At 36.6% G+C, this 25098-nt stretch overlaps 2 protein-coding genes across 5 annotated transcripts in view; one reads left to right on the top strand and one right to left on the bottom strand.

Moving 5' to 3' along the window:
• Positions 1-485: 485 nt before the first annotated feature.
• Positions 486-13057, top strand: N4BP2L1 (NEDD4 binding protein 2 like 1). Its single transcript, XM_058186634.1, has 5 exons — positions 486-776; positions 5070-5197; positions 7472-7560; positions 10360-10436; positions 11064-13057. The coding sequence occupies exons 1-5, from the start codon at positions 631-633 to the stop codon at positions 11218-11220; spliced, it is 597 nt and encodes a 198-aa protein (XP_058042617.1). The 5' UTR covers positions 486-630; the 3' UTR covers positions 11221-13057.
• BRCA2 (BRCA2 DNA repair associated) overlaps positions 12983-25098 on the bottom strand; it is a 57405-nt gene continuing 45289 nt past the window's right edge. For 3 of the 4 annotated variants that reach the window (XM_058186625.1, XM_058186626.1, XM_058186624.1), the window contains 11 exons: positions 24849-25019; positions 24296-24653; positions 22722-22877; positions 22469-22613; positions 20867-20985; positions 18664-18865; positions 17807-17973; positions 17581-17719; positions 16695-16951; positions 13890-14018; positions 12983-13541 (listed from right to left, as the gene is read on the bottom strand). In XM_058186625.1, coding sequence (XP_058042608.1) covers positions 13128-13541; positions 13890-14018; positions 16695-16951; positions 17581-17719; positions 17807-17973; positions 18664-18865; positions 20867-20985; positions 22469-22613; positions 22722-22877; positions 24296-24653; positions 24849-25019 — 2257 coding nt within the window. In that variant the 3' untranslated portion in view covers positions 12983-13127. Of the gene's footprint in view, positions 13542-13889; positions 14019-16694; positions 16952-17580; positions 17720-17806; positions 17974-18663; positions 18866-20866; positions 20986-22468; positions 22614-22721; positions 22878-24295; positions 24654-24848; positions 25020-25098 lie in introns of those variants that run through there. The other variant, XR_009155529.1, reaches the window with a different exon arrangement.

Raw genomic sequence — 25098 nt, 5'->3', positions numbered from 1 at the left:
AGAGCTCAGCCAGTCTCCGGAGCGGCTCTTCACTCTCCAGAAACAAAACTCTCTTCGCTACCTAATGTTTGCCCGGATTTCTGCAGCCAGAGCTGCCGGCTTCAACGTCCCACTCTCGGAGCTTGCAATCCCATCCAGCCGCTTTGTCCAACCGATCGTAAACCGAGCGCTGCCTAGTTACTGGATAGATAGCTTGAGGGGGGGGGGCGCGCTAAGCCCATTCAACCATTCAACGGATCGTGACCGATCTGACTTCGCGGGAGCCTCCATCGGATTGGACCTTTCCTGACCGATTGAGATCGGCCGAAGCAGGGCCCTCCTCAGCGTCGGGTTTTACACGTTAGTTATCCGGGACCACCTCTAGTCTTTCGACAAAAGTGCCTCGCGCCGGCCTTCCCGCCAAAGAACCGTCCTCGGAGGGGGAGGTGCAACGCATCATGGTCGCTTTCGGCCGGCTTCTTTGGCGCAGCCCTCACGCTGCTCCAGGGAAACGAGGGCGGAGCGGAGCGGCGCGGCGCTGCCCATCTCAAGTCACGCGGCCGAAGGGCAGTGTAAACACCACCAGGTGACTCCCAAAGTCTCGGCTGCCGCCGCCGGAGATGAAAAGGCTGCTGCTGCCGCGCCGCCACTATGGAAGATAGCCTGGTCCGCGCCTTCGGGGGCCTCAGCCTCCAGCAGCCCGGCCGCCCTCAAGGCAGACCCCTCGCCCGCCGCTTCAGCAAAAGCCTCTATTTGCTCCGCGGCCTGCCCGGCTCAGGCAAAAGTACCCTGGCCAGGTAAGCCTGTCCCAGCCGCAGCCCTTCCCGCGCCCTTCGGGAGGTCGCGCCGGATTCAGGACAGGTCAGCCGGGGGGGAGGGGGGGGCGGAAGAAAGAAACTTAGTGCAGAGGGTCAGCGGAGGGGCGCCCATCGGCGCCAAGGGCAACTTTCGAGGGTCTCCAGGAGCTATTCGACGCCTGGGGGGAGGTGGCTGAAGACGGCGGTGGCTTTGCGGGAAGCGCCGTCGCAGCCGAAGCCGCCTGGCCCGAGTCGATAAGGAGGCAGGCGGTTAAGTCGCTGGGCGGGGTGCGACAAGGAAGGAGCCCTTGTTCCGCTTTTGAGTCCCCCCCCCCTTAAATCTGGTGGACTGTATTATCTTAAACTTAAAGGAGCAGCAATGCTGGGGTGGGGAGGGCCATTAATGGTGGCCATGAAAGAACTCGGAGCCAGTCAGGGAAAACCGAGACTAATAGGGAGAAGAGTGGGTGATGGGAAGGGTACTTTGCCCTCCGACACCCGTCCCTTGTACTCCGAGTCCATCTTAGGTCTGCACTACAGTGATACACGCCAGCAGAAAGCCTAAACGTGACGAGGAACTAGTAAATATAAGGAAGCAGCCGTGGCTAGGTGGGTCGATGAGAGCGGCCGCCTTTTTAGCTGAAATTTGTGTTCCGTCCATTCTTCGAACTCGGGAACTTGTTCGGCAAAGTTGCCCTGCTGTGTTTGGGTTGCCCTAAGGTGGTGTGTGACTCCCCCCACCCCACCCCGACTATGCAACGATCGGAAGAGGCAATTCCACTCACCTGTATCCGTGTTAGAAATTATACCTGTTTTGCCTGCTATGGTTTGGAGAAGTGATTGTGAGAATGCACTGTGAAAATAGAATGTTTATTCTTTCCATTGTATACAATACTTTAGTACTGAGCCCAGTGAAATTAGTTAATATATTTTCTACGTGTTATTTAAATTTTAGATTGGCAGCTGAATCCTGTCAGAGCCACTGTTTCTCTGCACTCTAGTAGCTATTTTGTCGTAAATATTTTATACTGAATGCATAAACTGTTTCAACTCCTACTCTCAAAACGACGCTATAGAGCACTGTATACAGAACAACTAGACACAAGAACAGTTTTTCCCCCGAACGCCATCGCTCTGCTAAACAAATAATTCCCTCAACATCGTCAAACTATTTACTAAATCTGCATTACTATTAATCTTCTCATCGGTCCCATCACCCACCTCCTCCCATTTATGACTGTATGACTGTAACCTTGTTGCTCATATCCTTAAGATTTATATTGATATTGTTTCCTGATATTGCTTATTTGTACCCTATGACTATCATTAAGTGTTGTACCTTATGATTCTTGATGAACGTATCTATTTATGTACACCAAGAGCGTATGCACCAAGACAGATTCCTTGTGTGTCCAATCACACTTGGCCAATAAAAAATTCTATTCTATATCAAAAGGTCACTGTTTGTATATGAGGAAGTATACATTTTGTCATGCACTAATAATGCCAATTAATTTCAGATAGTATTTATTTTTTTATTCTGGTGTAGGAAGTTAGCACCCACCCCTCTCCTAGAAAAATGAAATACTTTAGAAAATATTAAAAGGGCAGAATATTTCCCCCAAAAGGAAGGCAGAAACTCAGCCCCCCCCCATCTTTGTTAATGAGCCAGTCCATTCTATATAACAAAGATAGGATTAGCCCTCTACCCATCTAGCAACAGAACTCACCACATGGCACCTGGGGAGATTGCATCACCCAGCAAGGCTCAACCAAGCTTGGGACTCAAAAGAAAACCTACAAAATTACCCCTGCATGGCCCCATGGGAGTCTGACAATCAATCAGAATACAAGCTAAAATTCAAAGTCCAACAGAGTATAAATCTCTCTCTTTCTCTCTCACCCATTTGCCTTTTTGCCCATGGCCTCAAAACCATGTGATCTTGTCCACCATTAAACCATCTTTTCAAGCAGTTTCCATGTATCCAGTGTCTTTGTCCCCACTTGGAACCGAACATAGATGGACATTTCTTCCAACAGCCTGTTAAGTAAATGTTACCATGATGTGTTCTTATCTTGTCAAGCAAGACATCTAGCTGACTTTAGTGGGACTAATCAAGATTAATTTTGAATTTAAAATCAGTTAAAATAATCCAGATTGGATCAGATTATTGAGTTGAACTTTTGGGGGAGGAGATAATTGTCCCTGACTATTTCCCTTTAAAGATGGAAATAGTACTCTCCTATCCATTGACTGTCACGTCCCAGATATTTCTACAGGGATGGTGGCATTTTGGTGGGAGGAAGAGGGGGAGGACTGGAGTGATCTCGATGAAGTTTCTGTTTCTGTTTCCTGCGCTACTGGGCTAATCTCTATATGAAGTTTCTTCTTTAAGTTTCCCTGCAGTGTGGGAGGGGTTTGGTTAGCATTGCTTTAAATAGCTGGTTTTAAGAAGCGTCAGTTCTTGCCTAGAACTTGTTATCACAAACCTTTCAATAAAAGCTCTTTTTGGAGCAACTGAAGTTTCAAGAGACCTGCTTTCTTGGGAAGATTGCAGAGGCAAAACCTTACACTAACCTAGCTTTTTTGATATCAGCCAAGGTCCGTTAGTGCTTTATCTGCTGTGTCATAGATGGAGATAATATACCAGTCTTGCAAGACCTTTTGAATAGGAAAAAATTTCAACAGGCATTGTATCCTTCAAATACAGAGAGAAACTTGCCTCAGAAATCCAGCAGACTGACCTGAGTGTACTAAACCATTGTTTAAGAATCATTTATTAACTATACTGCAGTTATCTGGGTTCACAAAGATATGCCCAGAACAGATAACACTTTAACTCAACTGATACGTGTTGGTATTCCTAATACTGTCTATGTGGGGCTATTATTTTCAACTCCCCAAGTAGACTCTCCATGCTGATTATTTGTTCTAGTATTGTGACTTAGGGATTGTGAGATTTCAGTCTTCCAACTTGATGCTTCTAAGAAGTGTTTGATTTCAATTCTGCTTCTGGGTAGACATGTAAAGATTACATTGCATAGCTTTTTGGATTTGTAGAAAGGAATTGCCTACAAAGTATAGCCTGTTTTTCGGGGTATAAGATGCAGCTTAGTTTTTGGGGAGAAAAATAGGGGGGGAGAAAAATCTGCCTACCAGGTATTCATCTGGCTAGTGTCCTTAGTCTGGTCAGCCTCAGCACATTAGTTTGCTGGTTTTGAGCACGCACACATGCTTTTTATCCCCTGCTTGGGGATAAAAACAGCTTGTAAAGCACAACTGATCTTTGGAGAGAGAAGCAATGAGAAAAGCAGGCAAATCACGAAGATCCCTTCACTCGCTAGCGCCTTGCTAGGGCTGAAGAAAAGCTTCCAAAAAGCTACATTCAGAATATAAGATGCACCCAAATTTTCAGCCTCTTTTAGGGGGGGAAAGTGTCTTATACTCCGAAAAATACGGTAGTTCTTTTGAATGTACATTTGTCCTGAAATGAGGGATCATCTGCTTTTGTCAGCTTAGTTTGCACTCATTGTTTCTGGATATGCCAGGAATCATGGCAGCATTATACCCTTATGTGATATATATCCAATGTACTGAGTTTCTGTATAGAATAGAATAGAATTCTTTATTGGCCAATTTGTCTTTGTTGCTTTATATACTTCCTTTGTTTAATTTGGAACTCTTGCTAGTCAGAGATAGGCTGCTGACTTTTTTATGAACAAAAATCAGTGATAAGGACTACATTTAAAATGCTGTGTATTTTAGATCATAATCATCCAAGTTAAGAAGTTTTTTTATTCTTATTGTGCACAGAACAAATGCAAATACAGTGATTCAGAAATTTATTTATGCATCAAATACACTATATATCCACCACAATTCCAAGGACTTGCAGTGCTTCACAAAAATGAACACACTTCATTTTTGTATTTACAGTAATATAAGATGATTAAAACACCCAAATCATTCATGGCATCAGGGCTGAAAAGCTCCAGCTTCAGCTTTTTCCAGAATGCAACCACTTGAATGATTTCCGCATTTTTTCACAGTAATAACCAGGCAGCAAATTGGACGATTAGATTGTACACCTCTGCCCTGCTATAATGTAGCTGTAGTTAATTATAAAAATGCATTTATTTGCTCAAGCAATTGCAAAAATCAAAGTATTACATTTGACAGTTGCACCAAATGGCATTTTCAAAGTGGTAGAAATTTTTCTCTTGTGACATCACATTGTTGGATCCAGTGATGATAACCAATCAGCACTTTTTTATTTTTTCTTTGCTTGTCAGGCAACTGAAACGTGAATTTCCTAATGCAGTCATTTTTAGTACTGACGAGTATTTCATCATGGAAGATGGCACCTATGAGTTTAATCCTGATTGTTTGGGAGACGCACATAAGTGGAACCAGGAAAGAGGCATGTATGACTGGTTTTCCTGAACATTCCTCTTTATTTACTTTATCAAAGTGACTTTCTAAACATTGATTAGAACAAAGCATCACATAATAGAATTAAGAACAGAATAAGCCTAATTCTGAAGTGAAAGCTGATATACTTACTATTTAAAGACTTTCTGATATGGAAGCTAAACACTACATTGCATTATGATGTTTGTTAGGGCTGTGAAAAATTGATTTCCTCTGCCAAGTATATGATAACTTCCAATTTCCAATGTTGAGAAATGGGTAGAAATAGATAAAAAATAACCTGGACCCTTACAACTTTTCATAAATTGTAGGACAGAAATGGCCATCTGGAAACATGAGCCTAGAACAGAGGCAAAAAAATATACTAGGATTTGAAGGGTTATCTGGGTCTAAAGATCAGCTTTGAACTTAATTTTTTTAAGTTCATTCCATTTCTACTTTGACTCCTAGTATACATTACTATTTTCTTTTCAATATAATGCAGTTAATCCAGGTATTTTACACTTAACAATACAAACATTTCCTGCTACATCCTGGGAAAGCAACTGTGATCTGTATGGAGTCAAGCAGCTTCTTAAGACTTATTTTTGCAGAACCATTGATCTAGATTGCAGTGAAATTTAGGTTTGCAAAAAGATGTAACATATTATTTTGGTATCATAAACTCATACCTGATCAAAATTTGTCTAATATATGCCTACCTCAGCTACAAAAAGATTGCCTATCTCTGTGTTATACCCTAAACATGAAGCTTGCCAAAACAGGAAGTAACTGAATTCTTATATCAGCAATTAATGTACTTGCTGATTTAAATGCAGTAACAATGGTTTTCTAGTTCAGATGAATTAGAAATTGCAGGTGATGAAAAAGCTGCTGGATAATTCCAGCAAGATGAAAAGTGAGGAAAATATGAGCAATGTGAGGATAAAAAAAATCAATGCTAGTATTTTTCATTAGTTTATATATAGATAGTTATATAGATATATAGTTTAAATTTTATCACTTAGCTGAAGAAAAATGTATGAAGAGTACGTTTACTTTTATCATTTTTGTACATGGCATATTTCTATTGCATGTCTTGGTTTGGATGTGGAAGCATTATGACCAAGCACATTTAATATTTTTTAAAGCATTAGTTTAACTGGTCTTTTATCCACAAGACTTTCCAAGCCAATATGCTTAGCATTAAAGCTAATATATTATAAAATTACAACAGGTAGAAAAATAAAAATTATTAATTATAGTAAAAAGTCTGATATTAGTGGAGATCAAAGTCACCAACATTTTAAGTTCCAAAATACTATTTTTATATATTTAATTTATAGCCCACTTTTGTTATTTTTATAAACAACTCAAGGCAGTGAACATATCTAATGTCGCTTTTTCCTTCTATTTTCCCTACAACAACAACTCTGTGAGGCGAATTCAGCTCAGACAAAGTGAGTGCCCAAGATCACCCATCTGGCTTTTATCTCTAAGAACTCACAGTCTCCCAGTTTCTAGTTAACTACTAGACCAAATGGACAAATAGAAGTATTTTAATGTCAATCAGAACAGGAAAAAACAGTGCCAATTCTATTTCCCTGAAGAGGCCTCATAATTAAAAAATATCATCACTGCTCAGTAGCAGCATTAGTATAATGGGCCCTGGTGACCCCGCTTTGCCATGTGTGTTAAAAGTGAGGTCTGTCACTAAGTGTCTGGGAGCTGGCTCATTAGGTTGGCCTTCCACTTTTGTCTAATATCAAGGGCAACATTCGGAGGTTGGGAATCTTTGAGTTGCAAATATAATTCCTATCGCTACAGCTCTCTATAGAGTAACTAGTAATATTTATTTATTATTCATTATGACAGTAGTTGACTTTTCTTCTATTAAGAAAGTTCAGTTTAGCTTTTCTGTACTACAGTAATATTATTATATCCAGTTTTAATGTGTTCTTCCTTTTCTGTTTTAATTTTGTAATATTATATATATGGCATATGGGCAATAAACTGAAAATATAATGCCAAAAAATATGTAAGAAATAAAACCCTGCTTCTTGAAAGTCCTTTGCTAATTATATCTCATACTTATTTGCAATGTAAAGAATATTGCTGTTGAAGTCAATCCTCCAAACAGGTTCTCCTAGCTTAGTGATTTGCAACTGTGCTACAGGCCCTTGAAATCTCAAGTTCTTTTATTATCTGAAGGATTTAATATAATTATCTAGATAAACAATAACTCATTTCACCTATTAAAAACCTGTACCTTTTTATATTACAGCACGTAAAGCCATGAAGAAAGGGAAATCCCCAGTTATAATTGATAACACCAACATCCACGCTTGGGAAATGAAGCCATATGCAATAATGGTATGTAATATTATGACTTCTTTGTAATTCTTAATAAGTACAAGCTCAAAAGAAACCTGTAACCTTATCGTTATCAAATTAGGGAAGAAATTTGCAAGAATCTGTCCGTAATGTTTTCAAATACCATTTTTCTTCTGCTTGAATTCTTGTTCAACTCCTTATCCAAATCCTTGAACTGCACTCTCCAACTTGGCAATATTGCAACTTTAATAAATTGGATGGGATTTATGGGCATCTAGAGGGCAATAGATCTTTACACCATTCAATATAAATCAAGCCTCTCTTTTTTTAGGTTACATTTAGCTCTTTTTCTTAAAATTGAGAACGTTCTCAGAAATCATGCACATTTTTAAAGGAATGTCGCATTATGGAGATACTGAAAGCATAGTTCCAGCTTGTGGAATGTTTGTTTCTAGGCCAGTATAAACCTTGCAATCCATGCAATCACTTTTTAAATTACAGTATGAAATTACCTTATATTGAGCCAAATCACTAGCTCATCAGATAGTTTCTGATCAGTAGCGGTTCTTTTAAAATACAAATCTTCCTGGCATCCTAAGCTCTTTTAAGGGAGATACCAAGGACTTTATGGAGGCAAAAGTATGTCCTTTTGATAGTGGTGCAGACCAACTTTCAGTTCAAGGCAGGTTGTAAGAAATAGTATACTTTCCTTCTGTTGCGTTACCATTGGTGCTAACTTAGCATTCAAATAATTTGAGTGAAATACCAGTTGAAGATGGTTAAGGACATAAGCATAATCTAAACTCCTCTTCGTCTTGCATTTCACTCAGTGGCCAACCAGATGCCTGCCAGTGTTCCTTTGCACTTGGTACCTGTCCTCAGTGGATGTAGCAATTTCCTTTTCAAAGCCATCCAAATTAATAGCCATCACTGTGTTTTGTGACGATGAATTCTTAATTATTTTCTGTAAAGAAGTACTACTTTGGTCCATTTAGTGATATTGGTGACTTAAAAATTAGATGCTGCCATTTCAATAGAATCTCTGCCCCTCTTAGTAATAAAAATCACTTATGCATGTGATTCTCAAAAAATCTGCTAATTCAAATTTCCACTCATTTTTTTAAATATAGTTTTGACAGCACCTACAGTATCAACAGGTAACCATTTCAATATTCCTAGCTCACAATCGTCTGTTTTGAGAGCAATTTAAAGATTACTGCATGTCTAACCAGCTTTGCTTCTTTTCTTGAGAAGTAATATTTTAAAGTCCTTGAGATAACTCAATAGCAATGTTGGATTTTTTTTTTGTTTGCTGTCTTATTCATAATTCATTGATGATGAAAAGTCTCACATAATTAATAGTGAGTAGTTAGAAAAATCATGAAAAATCATACTGAAATTTACTGACAAAAACATTAGGAAAAGTATGAATAGTATAGTCATGCTTGAATAAATAATTCTGAGAAATACAATAAATAATACAAAATGTATGTGGATTACAAAATATATTTTGCTTAAGCTTCCTACAAAACAGTTGTGCTTTGTTTGGCGGAATATAATTTGTTGTACTTTAATAAAACATTTCAAATATTCCAGTCATTGAAAACAGTGGGAACTTCTCTTGTTTTTCATCCCAGGAATACAAGGTTAGATGGGATCTGACTCAAAAAGAAAAACACAATTTACAAAAGAATGGGGCAGATTATTTTATTTTCAAAATGTTAAAAATAAGTCTCAGGAGGTCATGGAAATAATTATTCCTTGGAGTTATTTTTTATAGATTACCACTCCACTGCTAGGCAAGTTAAAGCAAAAATGATTTTTTTAAAGTCAGTCATCCATTCAGGTTGCTTTTTGCTGGACTTCTGTCTGAACTGTCTCTATTACGTTGCTGCAAAAAATGCTGCTGCTTAGCTCTTGCATGAGCAGTAACATCAACATGGGAAAATAAACAACAAAAGTTTAACAAAATCTGCAGATAATTGTATCCTGAAGCTCGACACAATTCAATCCAATCACACTCAAAAGAACACACAGAATATCCATATCCATTGAAGTACATTCAAACATACGCCAGAATTCCCACTCTGGCATTCATAGTGATCTCTGTATTTGCAGCCTAAGTTCGCAACATTGGAAGTTAATCGGCTATAGTGTGCCTTGTCCTGCAACAGAGTTCGCCCTGGGTCTGCAATCCTGAACGATGTGCTTAGATAACAGCAGATTTGATCCGGCACTCCTAATGTCAAACCATCCAGTCAAAGCCAATAGCAGTAGGTATATGACTAGATTTAGTAAATCTGCTGACTTTACTAGCCTGGAAAAAAATCCGGATGTATAAACTGCCAAGATCTAGTTTCTATGCTTGGAACAGCTATAATGCATGAGGCAATGCCTCTTACAACTAACAATTTTTGTGAGAATGCCCATTTCATTTAGAACTCGGTACAGTACTCATCTAAATGATTATTTCATGGATAGACCTTTCTGGAAGTGCTGAAACTGTCTTTTTAGTCACTCATATAATGTGGATAGTGAAGATTAACATGCTTGAGAAGAAAGTACAACCTACTTAACTAAGTCTGGTGCAGCTGTATCAGCTACATTCGCATAACATGCTGTTTTTAACTTTTATTTTTTGGTGGATTGGTGTGTGGTATGAAGTTTATTAATCAGTATATTGGGTTTATTCAGTAATCAGGTTGTGCAACTCAAATCTTTGGTATTTTTTTCTCCCTCATGGTAGAGAAAAATATGGAAAACACTGCTTAATAGATTAAAACATGATAGTATTTTCTAAAATTGTAGCATGATAACAATTTGTTTTTCTTTAATCAGGCACTTGAAAACAGATATGAAGTTATATTTCGGGAGCCAGATACACGTTGGAAGTTCCATGTTCGGGAATTAGCTAGGTACATTTTACAACCAAATTTAGAAAAAATGAGGCAGACCATTGTTGTAATCATTGATTGATTTGAATTCTGATTTAGGCAAGAGGCTTGCCCTGAGAAACAGCATGTAGGAAAGTCGGTTTCTACTAGTCTAGTTGCAGATATCTAAACATTCATCCTGCTTAAGTATCATAGTAGCGTAGTTTCTTGGATATATTGCAAAAATTGTGACCTTGAAACTATGATGAAGACAGATTGCCATGTCAGTGCTATATCTCCTAAATCAGAAATGGAGTATATATCCCTTTTTAAACATAATTTTCAGTATTTGAAAATATCTTGTAAATAGAGCAATTTGCAAATACCAAATATTTGTCTTTAAAGATAAACTTGCAGCAATAATTAAAAACAGGAGATTTGAAAAATAAGAAATCTGGGGAAAACTAAATGTTATTTTTCTCAACTATACCCATATATGCATTTAATGGACTAATTCCTGACTGTACATATAGGAAATTTGCCTTGAATCTATATGGATTAGGTTCCAGATTTTTTTTTCTCAAAATCATACAAGAAAAACTAATGCATGGATCGGGGCAATTAATATTGTCATGCTTTCCTTGACATATTTATACATGTATTTTATAGACGTAATCATCATGGTGTTCCATTTGAGAAAATACGATGGATGAAGGATGAATATGAGCATGATGTTACCTTCCATACAGTGCTTCATGCTGAAGAACCAGCCAGATACTCCAATTCTGGACGTTATTTTTCCAACAAAAGAATGAATAGGTCATGAAATTGAAGGATTTTAATGGGAAACCTAGTGGGAGATTTTAGTGGGTTTTTATACATTTAATCAATTTGTATATTGTTTGAGATTCTTAGCAATTTTCTATTTTTCTATTGAACTAAAGTAGGTCTTATACCATTTAAAATTGATGTTCCACAATTTTTGCAAATTTTAAAGAAAATTATAGAAGAAATAATTTAAACATAAACCATCATCTCATTGTTGGTTTTTTATATTTTTAGTTTATTATTTTCTGCAACCATTTTCATACTAGGCTTTATATTCACACAAAAAATTACAGGATGGCACCTATTTAGGTCTACATATGTCAGCCAAATACCATGTTGACTGTTGGCATTAAAATGCTAACTATGATATATGAGATATCATTTCCCAAATCCTCATATATTAAGAACAATAATTCTGTGGTAGCGCAGTCATAAATGTGTTTGATTTCTCACTAAGACCAAAAATAGGACTCCAATCCAATGGCAGAAACCTTTTCTATTTGTGCTTTTACCAATGTCCAAGTCTGACTATGTTCAGTGTATCAGAAGCCTGAGTCTTTAGGAGAACCAAAACCAAGCATTTTATGAATGGGCGTGGGTGAAGCTTTTGAGCTGCAGGGTAAGTAAACCTGAAGCTGCTCCCAAAACCAGTATAGATTTGTGAAATCCTCAGAACTAGTACAGATTAATTGTAACTTTTTCACCTTGTAGCAAAAACTGGATTCTTTTTCTCTTGATCTGGTTTCTATTTATTTTTTTAAAAATTAGCCAGAACATTCTATTTTTTTAAAAAATGTTTATTCTATTTTAGGGAGACTAATCTAGTAACAGGTTCCAATTTTAGGTACCCGAAGCCCAATAAAATTTGTGAACTATATCAAACAGTTAAGGTATAATTAAATATGCCAGGAATTAATATTGTTTGCCATGAATGTAACTTTTTTATCAGATATTATGTAGATTTATTATGAAATTTTGGCTATTTTATCCAAACAAATATATAGATAATGATCATTTTATTCATACTTGAAAACTGCTACTGGTTTATAAAGATAGTGTTCAGGGACATATTTGTTATTATGATTTAGAGATTACTAATAATATAGTATCTTTTTGCAGAACTCAGTTCCTGGCAATAAAGAATTTATATTTATTTCCCTAGTGTAATAACATATAGATCAGGTGATATTCTCATTTGTAAATATTAAAGGATGAGGGATCATTTTCTTTTTTCTTCCTTTTTTAGGGAAGAGGATAATTTTGATGCAATTTTAATATTCAGATTTGATAAAACACGGGCATATAATTTTGGGCACTAGTCCCTTTGACAATCCCTGATACATATAACACTGTTTAGAATAGCCATTTATATAGCATCTATAGGAAAGGAAAGAAAAACAAGAAAAATCCTTTTGTGAAATCTTTTTATGTATTCTTCTGTTAACCCATTTGTTCAAAAGCTAACTTTGATATAAGATGCATTGAATATTTGAGATAAAAATTTGAAACTAATAACTTCTGACCCAGAAATGTATCTGTGGCTTACATATCAAGAATTTGCAAGCTATTCTTACTGAAGTGTTTTAAAATGCTTGTTTGGAGCTAAAACATATAATAAACAAATCTAAACAAACATTTACAACGTTCAGAGTTTTAAAAGGTAATTCACACATTAAATATAAACTATTAACAGTGACGACATTTTCTTTGCCTCTGTAACATTTCCTGCACAATAATGAACTGTTAGTTCTGTTTTCCTTTATAGGAATTAATTTTTTTTGGTATTTCCTTGATGTATGTTTTTTTTTTATTATTAGTAGGCTGGACAGAGTGATCAGCCTCTAAAAAACTGTAGCATCATGTACTGGATATCACATGTGCAGTGTCACCCATAGATACAATTCCTTACTCTGCTGAAAAATTACTTAAGAGGGCTTGAGTATTTATCATTGCAAGTTCCTCATCAGCAACAAAATTGCTTTCAGGAGCAAAATCAGTCCCATTTAACTTTAGCAACGGATGTTTACTATTCTTACATTCAGTTTTTTTAATTGATGTTTTGCTCTGGGCACAAGTGCTTCGAGGGGGCTGAAATGCTTTTTTTAGAGGTGGCGAAATAAATGTGCAGATTGGCTTCACGGGTGGAGGGGAAGGGACTCGACTGAGCAGATCCATTGCCTTTCGTTTCTTATAGTTCTTTGGAGTTTCTTGAAAATCTGGTGTCACTTTTGCAGATCCAAGAGAAAAGGATGGTTTTATGTCTGACTTTCCAATAGTCAAAGGACTTTGATGTCTTCGTTCACTGCTGGGAATTGTAATCTTTAAAAGACAACAAAAATAGGAGTTGTTTGTTATTTTTACTCACAAAAAAACATTTGAATTGAATAATGTCTTTCTCTTTAGATATGTATGCTTTTAAAATAACTTCCTTCAAAGCAATCTTATGGAATTTCTCTACCAGATATTTAAATGATCAGTATAAAACAGCAGTCCTGGCCTACATGCCCTGGAGATGTGTGTCTAAATTCCTAGAATTCTCAGCAGTGACTATAGAATTATGAAATGCCCTAAAATATTTTAGTTGACATTTTTGATAGGAAGTCCAATGAACATAGAAAAAGTTACTTTTGAACAGCATTTATAAAATTGTTCTTTTGATAAACTTACTGCTTGTTTATTTCCTGCATCAGATTTCCAGGGAGGATTTTCTTTGGAAAAATTAAGTAATTGCAAGGGATCTGATTTTAGAAAATTCATGACTTTGTATTGTGCCTCTTTGCTAAAGCAGCCATTGTTCTACAAGACAAAAATAATTATTTTTGTATTATAACTGCATTCTGGTAAAATATGGGTAATATATTATTTAATTCTATATGACCATCCATTTGACATACAACTCTTGGGAGTAAACAGCAAAAACAAAACAACAAAAACTGAAATAACACATACTGTATTTCAGGTGTAGTATCAAGACATGTTTTATGAAATTATTTTAAGTATGCAACTAATACCTTATTTTTAAATGTCAGAGTTACTAAAAGAATATATTATTTTTGTGTATAAAAAGGTAAAGGTTCCCTTCGCGCACGTACACACACACACTCGTAGGTTTTCACGGGTATAGGTATGTAGGTCTTGGTATATTTGGGTCTTTTCCCGTGTAAGGTTTAGAGTATCTTGGAGACGTTTCAACAAGGTCTCACTCGTCATCTTCAGGCTGGTGCTTACGGCTTCATGCTTGTGCGAGCAAAGCATGGTCGGAGCTGCCGTCTATAAATAATGGTGGGGAGATGGGGAGTGTTGTTGTAAGCGGGTTGGCTGGCTGTGTGGTTGCATCTTGATTGGTAGGTGGAGTGGGTGTTCGCAGATTAGTCGGCTGTTTGTAGCATCACATCACCACCCTGCACAGATCACCTCCATAGCCAAGACTCTCATCTCCAGAACCAAACGCCTAGCCGACAAAGACCACCTGAAAACTGAATTACACACTCTCATAAACGTATTAATCTCTAACGGATTCCAAAGAAACACAATTACCAATCTAATCCAAAGGGACACACTACCCAAGAACCAAGACACAGAACAAGACAACGGCATTGCCTTCCTCCTGTACATCAAAGGCACCACAGATAAAATCAGCAAAATTCTTCACAAACACAACATCAAGACAGCCTTCTGCACAGACCAAAAAATAGCCAACCTCTTAAGAAACCCCAAAGACAAGATCCAGCTAGAAAACCAAGGAGTCTATGAAATACCATGCAAAATCTGCCCAACCACATACATTGGACAAACCAATAGGAGATTAAAAGCATGCATCGCAGAACACAAGAACGCAGTCAGAAAAGAAAAAACCACCTCCCTTTTCCAGCACCTTAAAACCACATTACATGAAATTGATTTTGAAGGAACCAAATTAATCTCCAAAACTGAACTCTACAACAAGAGAATAATTATGGAAGCCATTGAAATAAAGAAACGCCCCCACAACATGAACAAACAGGACAACACCTCCCGCCTACCAGACATCTGGAAACTAGCCCTAGTCAACAAACGAGTCCCAGCCGCAAAAATTGACACCGGACCCAGGATAACACATGACACCACCACCAATCATCTCACCAAATTCAAACCCAAACCCATCCCACAGACGAAACACAACCACCATCCAGAAGCCAGACCATGCTAGCACCACTGGCTGCTGCACCCCCCTCCGATCCCCACACAAAACAAACTGACACACGCCATGAACACATGACAAGACCTCAAACTCGGAGCCAAACCAAAACAGGATGCTGCATCACAGCCATCTGCTCAGGACATCACATCACAGAACTCCAGAGACCACAACACCAAAGCTCAGGATATTACAACACAACCTACCACCCAGGATGTTACAGAACAAGACTCAGGAGATCACATTCCCAGAACTCAGGATGTTTCCAGAAAGCCCATTACCATGACAGGAGGTCACATTCCCAGAACTCAGGACATTTCCACACAGCCCATTAACCAGGTCATTACAACACAAAAGACTAATGGGCACACAACTAGGACCACACACACACAGGATGCCACGAAACAGCCGACTAATCTGCACACACCCACTCCACCTACCAATCAAGATGCAACCATACAGCCAGCCAACCCGCTTACAGCAACACTCCCCACCTCCCCACCAGTATTTATAGAGAGATGGAAGTTCCGACCACTCTTTGCTCGCACAAGCACGAAGCCGTAAGCACCAGCCTGAGGATGATGAGTGAGACCTTGTCGAAACGTCGTCAAGATACTCTCAACCTTACACGGGAAAAGACCCGAATATGCCAAGACCTGTGTGTCTGTGTGTGTAGTCCTCACTTAATAATGGCAATTGGGACTGGAATTTGTTGCTAAATGCCATCGCTTTAAAGCACCACAGCATGTGACTTCATTGCTTAGTGACACAATTTCCAGTACTTTGAGAAGCTATTAATCAAATCAACATTTTAAGTGAGGATCTCACATGGTCACCATTTGTGAACTCCTGTTGGCTTTCCCATAGTTTTTACTTGTGAAAAACTGGCAAGAAGGTTGCAATTGGTGATTGGGTGACTGTGGGACACTGCAATACTGATATTGTATCAGTGCAAAACTGATATTGTGGGTATCAAGCACCTAGATGTGACAAGCACACTGCAATCAACAAATACAAGGGTCAGTCATAACTACCACTGTTCTGCACTGTCTTAAGTTTAAGTTTAAATAGTTACTGAACAAGTGGTTGTTAAATGAAGACACAAAATGTAGGACTGTGCAGCATTTAGATTCATTTCCACAAAGGGGTTTTGGGAGTGTGGCAGGTTGTAGAAAAAATTGATGTAGACACTTACTAAATCAATTGTAGAATGCTGTGTTTTAATCTGTATCACAAAAAAAAGTAATGTATGACCTGAATGTACTTAACTTCTCTTTAGAAATAAGTAACTTTACCTCAATGGTATTTTTAAATTCTTTGAATATTTCTTGGAGATGGTTTTCCTTTGGGTTTGAAGAAAATGCAGAAAGCTCTCCAGCAAATAGGGTGGGAATATCTGATTTGAATTCAGGTCGCCACTGAAGATTGGTTGCAGAGATCAATGCAGATGGAATGATTATATCTTCAATAGCAAACTGCTTGAGATCTGCACAAATTTGGATTGCTATTACATTATGATGTTCATCTGACAAATATACCAATGTAGAAAAACCTATGTAAAAATGAAACATACAACTTGTTGGATTTAATATTAAATTTTACATGTTGGCCATGTTGAAGTTCAAAATAAAAAGTCCTTTCTCTACTTCCAGCTACCACTGATGGAAAATTATAATCTATTTGCAGCAGGAATGCAAGGGAAAAAAGAATAATCAACAAGTCATGTGATGCCAACTCTTTCCTTTCCCCTATACTGCATTCTGCCGTCACTACTCAGTAATCCTACTGACCTGCTCTTTAATTCAGCTGTTCATTAAGGATCACCATGTTTGTTTAGGAATGGACTGAAGAAGCAAATTGTTTCTGCCTACTACCTTCAAATCCATCAAATTAGTATTTTTTAATTTCTACAAAATTGAAAGTTCAATACCACAACTCCCACTAAAGAAAAGCAAATACAATTTAAACAAAAACAATTGTGAAAAGCAATACAATAACAAACACCAGAAATCTAAAAAGTAACCCCACTCTTTTTTTATGCATGACATAAATTTATGCTTAAATTTTCAGCTGTTATGAAACCCAACTTCTACATTTCAGTTTGGAAGGAAAAAATGACTTTAAAGATACCAATTCGGAACATATATAATTACTTATATATTAGTAATAAGTGTAACATACCTGCTCTTTTTGTCAAGCAAATTATATATCCCACCAAATCCACTTCAGAACAAGCTGGTTGGAAGGAGGGCTCCATTAGTTTACCATATACCAGACATTCCCTTGGTCTGTAAACTTGTAATAGACTTTCTTGAGAAACCTAATAGCATTATGGATAATAACATTATGAAAACTGCATAAAACCTGTAACTTAAGTAGCTCACTTTAAGTCTTAAAGAACACTTACTGGCAGTTGTAGATACTGGGTTTTCTTGGTAGCTGTTAACTGTATATTGTTGGTTTTCAACTTGCCTTTGGAGTGAGATGCAGATAACTGAAAAATTCTGTATCGTCCTCCTTCCTTTAAGAGGCTACAAACATGTGAGGGTGGACGCCAGATGTTCAGTATAACTTCTAAGATTTAGAATTAAAAATACAGATTGTACTTTAACAACAATATGGTGCATCTTTTAAAAATACTCTTGCTGGTCATTGACCATACACACAGTCCTTAACTTAAAACTGTTTGTTTCGCAACCATTCAAAGTTATAATGGCACTGAAAAAAAGTGATTTATGACCAGTCCTTGCCCAACTTATCAGTTTCTTCATGGTCATGTGATCAAAATTTGAGTGCTTGACAACTGGCATCCCAGCTGCAGCATCCCAGTCACACCAATCTCCATTTGTGACCTTCTTAACTGGCTTCCGACAAGCAAAGTCATTGAAGAAAGCCAGATTTGCTCAATGACTGTGTGATTCATTAAACTGTGGCAAAAACGTCATAAAATCAAGTGTGTCCTGTGTAGTAATGGAAGTTCTGGTTCCAATTGAGGTGGCCAAGTTGAGGCCTCCCTGTATTTTATTCTTAATAAACAAAAACTACACATAATATCCATTCATATCTGTGCTTCAGAAGATCTTAATTAAATTTACTTTTAGAAATGTTGCTATTTGCATAGTGCTACAGTTTAACAATGCATCAAAAGGTGACATACAATGAATTAAAATAAACAGGTTATATGAATAAAGCATTACTAAGATACTATATTATTGCATATTTATGATCAGTATACCTTTCAGAGCGGATTAAGATCATATTTACCTTTTGAGTTTTCTTTTGTCCCATAATCTACAATTCGTAGTTTGATTATGTTGGATACATCTCTTCTGCAGGAGCTGTTTTTCTCTTGCTCAGCAGTTTCCACAGCTTTCCTGAATTCTGCCTCTATCTGGGCTTGCCTTTTATCATTGACCATCTGTCTGTGACTATTCAAGGCTTTTAATTGCTCTTCGTTGAAAAAACCCTGCAATAAACAGTGGTAAAATTGAAACAGCTATATAGATCTTAACAAAAGGAAAACATAAAATAAGCCCCATTTCCATTATAACATGGAATATTAAATATATGAACATGTTTGGCTATCAAATGTATTTTTTTTCTAGTTAAATCCTGTATGTATCTATTTAGATATAGGTAGAATCTGAATCAAAAACAGCTATTCGCCCATCAGTTTCAATTTCCCACTCAGTGAAAATCCAAATTAAAGTATCCTTGGGAGTAATTATCATTATTACTTTCACTGTCATTGTGCATGGGCAACACTAAAATGTCCAATAAGTGCTTTCTATTCTCATAATTAAAAAACATTTCAAATAGTTTTTCAAATGATGTGGAAAAGGGACTGTTTTTAGACTTCTTTTCCAATTAACTTGCCTTTTTATTAACCAATTCATCTTGAATCTTCTGTTTTTAAAAATACCAATCAAAGAGTAAAGTGGTCATGTCATAAAATCTTGTTATTTTTTTAATTTTATAATGTTTATATAGGAATTTTGAACTTTTTTTGTAGAAAATGTTATAGAATCTGACAAACATCACATTTTAAATTCTGCTTAGTCTACCAGCCCTATATTCTTGAACAGGACCAGACAGGGATAGGCAGAGCCAGATATGGCCCACTGAACGTAAAATAATGAGGTCTTGAAGTATGACTGATTTACACAAATGGAATGACTTCCAAAAACTATTGTTGCTACTGCATCACTTACTTATTAAACTAATTATATTGCCAGCTATTGAAGTCCCTTGTCAGATTACTATGAAACCATACAAACAGCCATAGATATTAAAGCCATAGATATTAAAACTCAAAACATCAGAATACATTAGCCTGTTTTTTAAAAAAACATAATTTGGGGACATTTTAAAAGCCTAACAGAGATAAAGTACCTTAACTTAGTAAAACTCTCACTTTAAATTCTGGAGTAGCTATAGAGAAGAATCAAGCCCAAATCACTGTGATATGTAATCCAAAGCCTACGAAAGTTTAAAGATAATACTAATATTTTGTACTGAATTTAATGGATCTTACTTTTAAATCAAGTACTAATATTCTATCCAATCACGGCTACAAGAACACAGACCTAAATTTGTCATGGGCATTGAATTAATACAATCAAGCTCATACATTCATTGCAATAAACAATACAATGAATCCTGCCTTTCCCCCCCCTCTCTTTTCATGTTAAAATTCAAAGTACTATTTGAATACTAGCCAAATGCTAGATCTCTCAGATAAAGGGTTCATACATCATGCTGTTCATTTTAATTGTTACTGAACAATCTACTATACTTGGGTTCAGTTGACATTCAACCATAAATCATGATTCATAAACTATGTTAGGATTCAAAGAATACAAATCATTAATAGCAAAGGTTTGGGGGAAAGTGTAATAACAGAGTTCTTGATTTTCAAGGAAAGTGATATATTTTGGACCTGGACTTTAAAAAACATTAAGAAACTCAGAGCAATGGTAAAGTGGGATCCTAGGGAGGCGTTCCAGATGGGAATTCCTAAAGGGAATATTGAAAGCACAAACAGACCAGTCAGTCTGACATTGATATACAGGATATCTGAGATGCTTTAGTGTGGATTCCTGCTCTAAGCAGGGGGGGTTGAACTTAAATGACTACTTCAAACAATGAATCTAAGCCTCCAAACATTTTTGTGTAGCAAATGAATTTAGTTATACACTCGTCCTGATTAAATTTCTCAATATTTGTAACAATGGTTGAAATGTAGCTCTTTTAAAATATTACGTGAAATTTCTCTCAATTTTTACCATCTCTTTTTTTGGGGGGAGGGGAGGGGGGTTCATTCTATCTTCCTGCTACCCTCCACCTGTGCCTCCTTTGCTTTATCCCCTTTACTCATTGTGTTTGTTTTTTAACTGGAACCCTCTGGCAAAAAGGCAAAAATTTGTAGAATGACTATTTCTAGCATTGTTTTTTAAAAAAACCTTACCTCCATATAAGATGGATCAGCAGAATTAATAATTGCTTCATAAAGCTCTGCACCATCTTGTAGACCACGTATCTGTTGTCTTGTTAGAGCATGGGATCTCAGTATTCTTTTGCCTTTATCTGTTTTAAAGATTAATGAAACATAAAATTAATATGTCTCAGATACCTACTGCTGTGAATTCCCAGTTAAATAGTAATCAAATAGAACTGAACTTAAGGTGACTGTTAAGCTTTTGAAAGGAAATTGTAACAAACCATGAAAGGTTACAAAGAAAGCGCCAACAATTAATTTAAAATTACCATTCCAAATAACATTTTTGTTTTTTCTAAAAATAATAAAAATATATTTAATGTCTTGTATTTATAACATCATTTAAAAAAACACCCAGCAGGATCACCCTATTTTTAAAAATACTATTTAAATATCAAGAATTGGCAGCAGGCGTTCCAATTTTGAATATTGCAACATAACTGAGAGCATTCTCTCCACTATCTTTTAGACCTTCCATTAGCCATCCGTAACCATTGTCAGTAACTCTTGATATCAGTTCAGTCAAAACAACAAGCTCTCTTCTTTGGCAGGTGGGATACTACTTAAACAAGGAAGAAGTCAGACAGCCCAGTCCAAACTCAAATGTTCACTCCACCTGTGGCTCACTTTTTCTCCCTGCAAAAACAGAAACTCTGACCACCTAATTTGTATCCCATAAACCTGTGTTATCTAGTACTTCAACTCATCATAAGGCTGATAACATATTTCTGCATCAAAATCGATTTATAACTTCAGTGGCACACAGTTTTCAATCTAATTTGAAATAATAACACCATGATGGTGGCAGATTACTGTGTTCATAAACACAGTAGTAAACCCAATCAAGGAAAGCAGTAAACCCTATCTATGGAAGCTTGGTTTGAACACTGCATACAGCAGACACAAAGATGGTGTGCTTTAGTAGGCTTAAATAGAAAATGATTCCTTCTGCTATTGCTTCATATTTTATCATAAAAAGGGCAACCTGCAGATCATTTATTGAATGTATGGGGGTGATTTTTATTTAAATAATTGGGTATATAGGGCGTGATCTGTCAATGTTCTAAACTAGGCATAAATTAATGCAATGAATTGTAAATCTGGTTTATAGTTAGGACAGTATTATTTTGGAGTGAGAAGTACTCAGAGGATACCATTTCTAAAAGAGAAACTTTAACATTCATTCTGTTTATGTAACTGGAAGAATTACTTTCTTAAAATCTGATACCTCTTTAACTGCTAATATCATTTAAATATTATTGAATCAGTAATATTACTTTATAATATTCAGGCATATACTATATGTGTGATATATTTCGATACCTAAGAAATGCACATTTTTCAAAGTCTAAACATTTCACAGTAACTCAATTCTATTTATAGGGGCTGGAATCAAATATAATTGAGAAGAAAAGAGACAGTACAGTTTTCTAAACAGTTCTGACACACAAAGATTGAACAGAACAGATAGGTTGTATAGCAGCTTTCATATTTCTCTATAAATAGACATTTTTCTTTTATTACATGCAAAATAACATTCTAAAAAATTAAAGATATAGATGTATATTTTACCATCACTCTTTTCAAAATTTGCTTGTATTTTTGCCAACAATGCTTCTAACGTTTTCTGTCGATTTTCAGCAAATTTTGCAGCTTCTCTTTGTTCTGCTCGATTGTTACGAAACACACAGGACCCTGTTGATGTTTTTTCCATCCACTAAAATAAATATTGGTTGAAAATTAGGCCACACATTTGAATTAAGATTTGCTTCTCAAATATCAGTAATTATGTATGTATTGAAGGCTGACTAATATACTAAATTACCTGCATAGGATAAATCCTTTGAACAATGACATCAATGCAACCAACAGTCCCACCATCACTAAACAATGAGGACAAAGGCAAAGAGAATGGCCGAGGATCACGATAATATCCTAATTTGGCATACCATCGAGCACGTCGAGTACTGTTAGCTGTAATCTAAAACAAGTACTTATTTCAGATTACATTGTTGTAATGTAGCCTGATAATCATGTAGATTTTTAAACATACAGCACATCTAGTTATAGAACAAATGTTAATTTCAGAGAAAGGGAATAAATTAGATCTGTCAATTGTAAGTTCAATAAAAGTAGTCTATACTACTCATTTTCAAACTGTATACATTTTATTTATTTACTTGATTTCTATAGCCGCCCTTCTGACCAGTGACTCTGATTTTGCTGAAGATACGTTTGGTCTCAGGAAGGTGGCTATGTGTTCTGGACATGGGATGTTGTCATCTGTCCCTTGTAATAGAAAGATCCCTACCAAATGACCCTGGAACCATCTTTGCAAAGAAGTGGCCTTATTGGATCAGTCTGGTCCAGGTATCTATAGGACTCTATCTGATTTCAGAGTTTAGTTTTTTCCCCAGGATTTTCTTACACAATTAAATCAAGGCCTCTTGATTCATTAATGCTTTCAGGGAAGGGTGCATGTAGGAGGATACCAAATGGTGATAAAAATGTCTCTTTAAGAAAGAGGTGCTTCTGCAAGTTCTGAAAGATGGAGGAACACCTGCTATTCAAGAGGCCATTCTTGGCCCCACTCAATCTGGACAGCTTTCATCAGTCTCCAACCTTCAGGGAAGGTTGCTAAGGTGGTGTTCAGCCTCCAGTTTCAGAGAACTCTGGAGGAAGTAGATTATCTGGACGCTTTGAGAGTTTAGAAATGGGTTAAGTATAGAGATGGTTTTTGTTGTGCTGGTCAATGATCTAGTCAAATTTAGGATGGGGTAGTGCATTCATGCTGGCTCTCCTTAATTTGTCAGGAGTTTTCAATATAACAATCATATCCTTCCAAGGTCGGTAAAATGGGGACCCAGATTGTTGGGGACAATATGTTGACTCTAAATTGTTTAGGGAGGGCTGTAAAGCACTATGAAGTGATATATAAGTCTAATCGCTATTGCTATTTTACTGTAATATTTGTTTCTCCCTTAAGCATTTGGGTCTAATCAAATGAGTTATCTGTGGTTGGTAGTTTATCATGTTTATCATGATAAACATCATGTTAAACATGATAAATATCATGTTTATATTTTATATAGTGGGTTGTTTTTTTAACACTATATAGTCCCCCCTTGATTGTTTTCGTTCTGCACAGTTCACATTTTTGAGTTCAATGCTCTATAAATAGGTAAGTAAATAAAAGGATTTGTAAGCAACTCAAATTATAGACACATATATTGCACTTTAAGGTGGGGGGGGGAAGGGAGATACCTGACCTGGAGACCTATAACTCTGAAAGCAAAATACAAAAAGAGACAACTATGCAGAAATGTTTATCACTGCCCATTCCTACAATATATAAAAAGTCATCTTGAAATACAATCATAGCACAGGTTATAAATGTACCTTTAACATCAGAGATTCTGGTGCTTCTAAAGGAGTGCTTGCATCCTGAGAACCCACAAGCTCTGCTCCATGTACAACAATTTTCTGGCCAACTGTAAGCTTCTGCCTAGATAATAGTGACTGAAGAGGAGGATCCAAGACTGCCCTAATTCCATACCAACCATCTGTAACTTCAATGATTGCCACTTCTTTTTTATTGTCCTCAGTGGTGCTTTTGCCGTCAGCAGTGGGAGGTATGTTTGTGCTAAATGATATAATTTTAGAGATGCACAGTATGATTGTTTTTCCAGCAACATCATCTCTTTCTGTTATTCTTTTGATGGCTGACCGTTGACTTTTATCCACTTCTATATCATACCTTTAAAAAATTGAACAAATATTTCAAACTGAATTTGAATATTTTTGAGAAGCAATTCTCTTGCTAAGTAATAGCACTTAATTTAAGGAGTAAACAACAACAGTCTCATCTGAAAGCAGAGCAGTAATTAAGGCTATACAGACACAAGGTAAAATTCAGAAGAGTAATTTTGCCAAATCATAATCTTTACTTTACCTGTACTTTAGCTGAAGTAATACCCCTTCTGGTGTCAAACATTTACTGGCAAAAGCTTGTGGAAATGCAACCTCCATAGCTGCCAGTTTCCATACAATCCACTTATAATGGTTATACACCCAGGCTTTGGAAATTAGATTGGGATCTACACCAGGTGTATCACACAAAGACCTGCACAAAAATATTAGAAAATATGTTACCTTCTACATTAATACTTTTCACATTTAAACTCTAAATTACTACAGGCAAC

The sequence above is a fragment of the Ahaetulla prasina genome, chromosome 5 (assembly GCF_028640845.1).
Source record: "Ahaetulla prasina isolate Xishuangbanna chromosome 5, ASM2864084v1, whole genome shotgun sequence".
NCBI classification, from domain to species: domain Eukaryota; kingdom Metazoa; phylum Chordata; class Lepidosauria; order Squamata; family Colubridae; genus Ahaetulla; species Ahaetulla prasina.
Note: the sequence above shows the minus strand (reverse complement) of the source record. Positions and strands in the feature narration are given on the sequence as shown.

Excerpts from the sequence above, each read along its gene's own strand:
- N4BP2L1 (XM_058186634.1), top strand. The coding sequence starts at position 631 with ATGGAAGATAGCCTGGTCCGCGCCTTCGGGGGCCTCAGCCTCCAGCAG. Across the intron at positions 7,561-10,359 it reads TGAAGCCATATGCAATAATG|GCACTTGAAAACAGATATGA; the intron begins GTATGTAATATT and ends TTCTTTAATCAG. Across the intron at positions 10,437-11,063 it reads CATGTTCGGGAATTAGCTAG|ACGTAATCATCATGGTGTTC; the intron begins GTACATTTTACA and ends TGTATTTTATAG.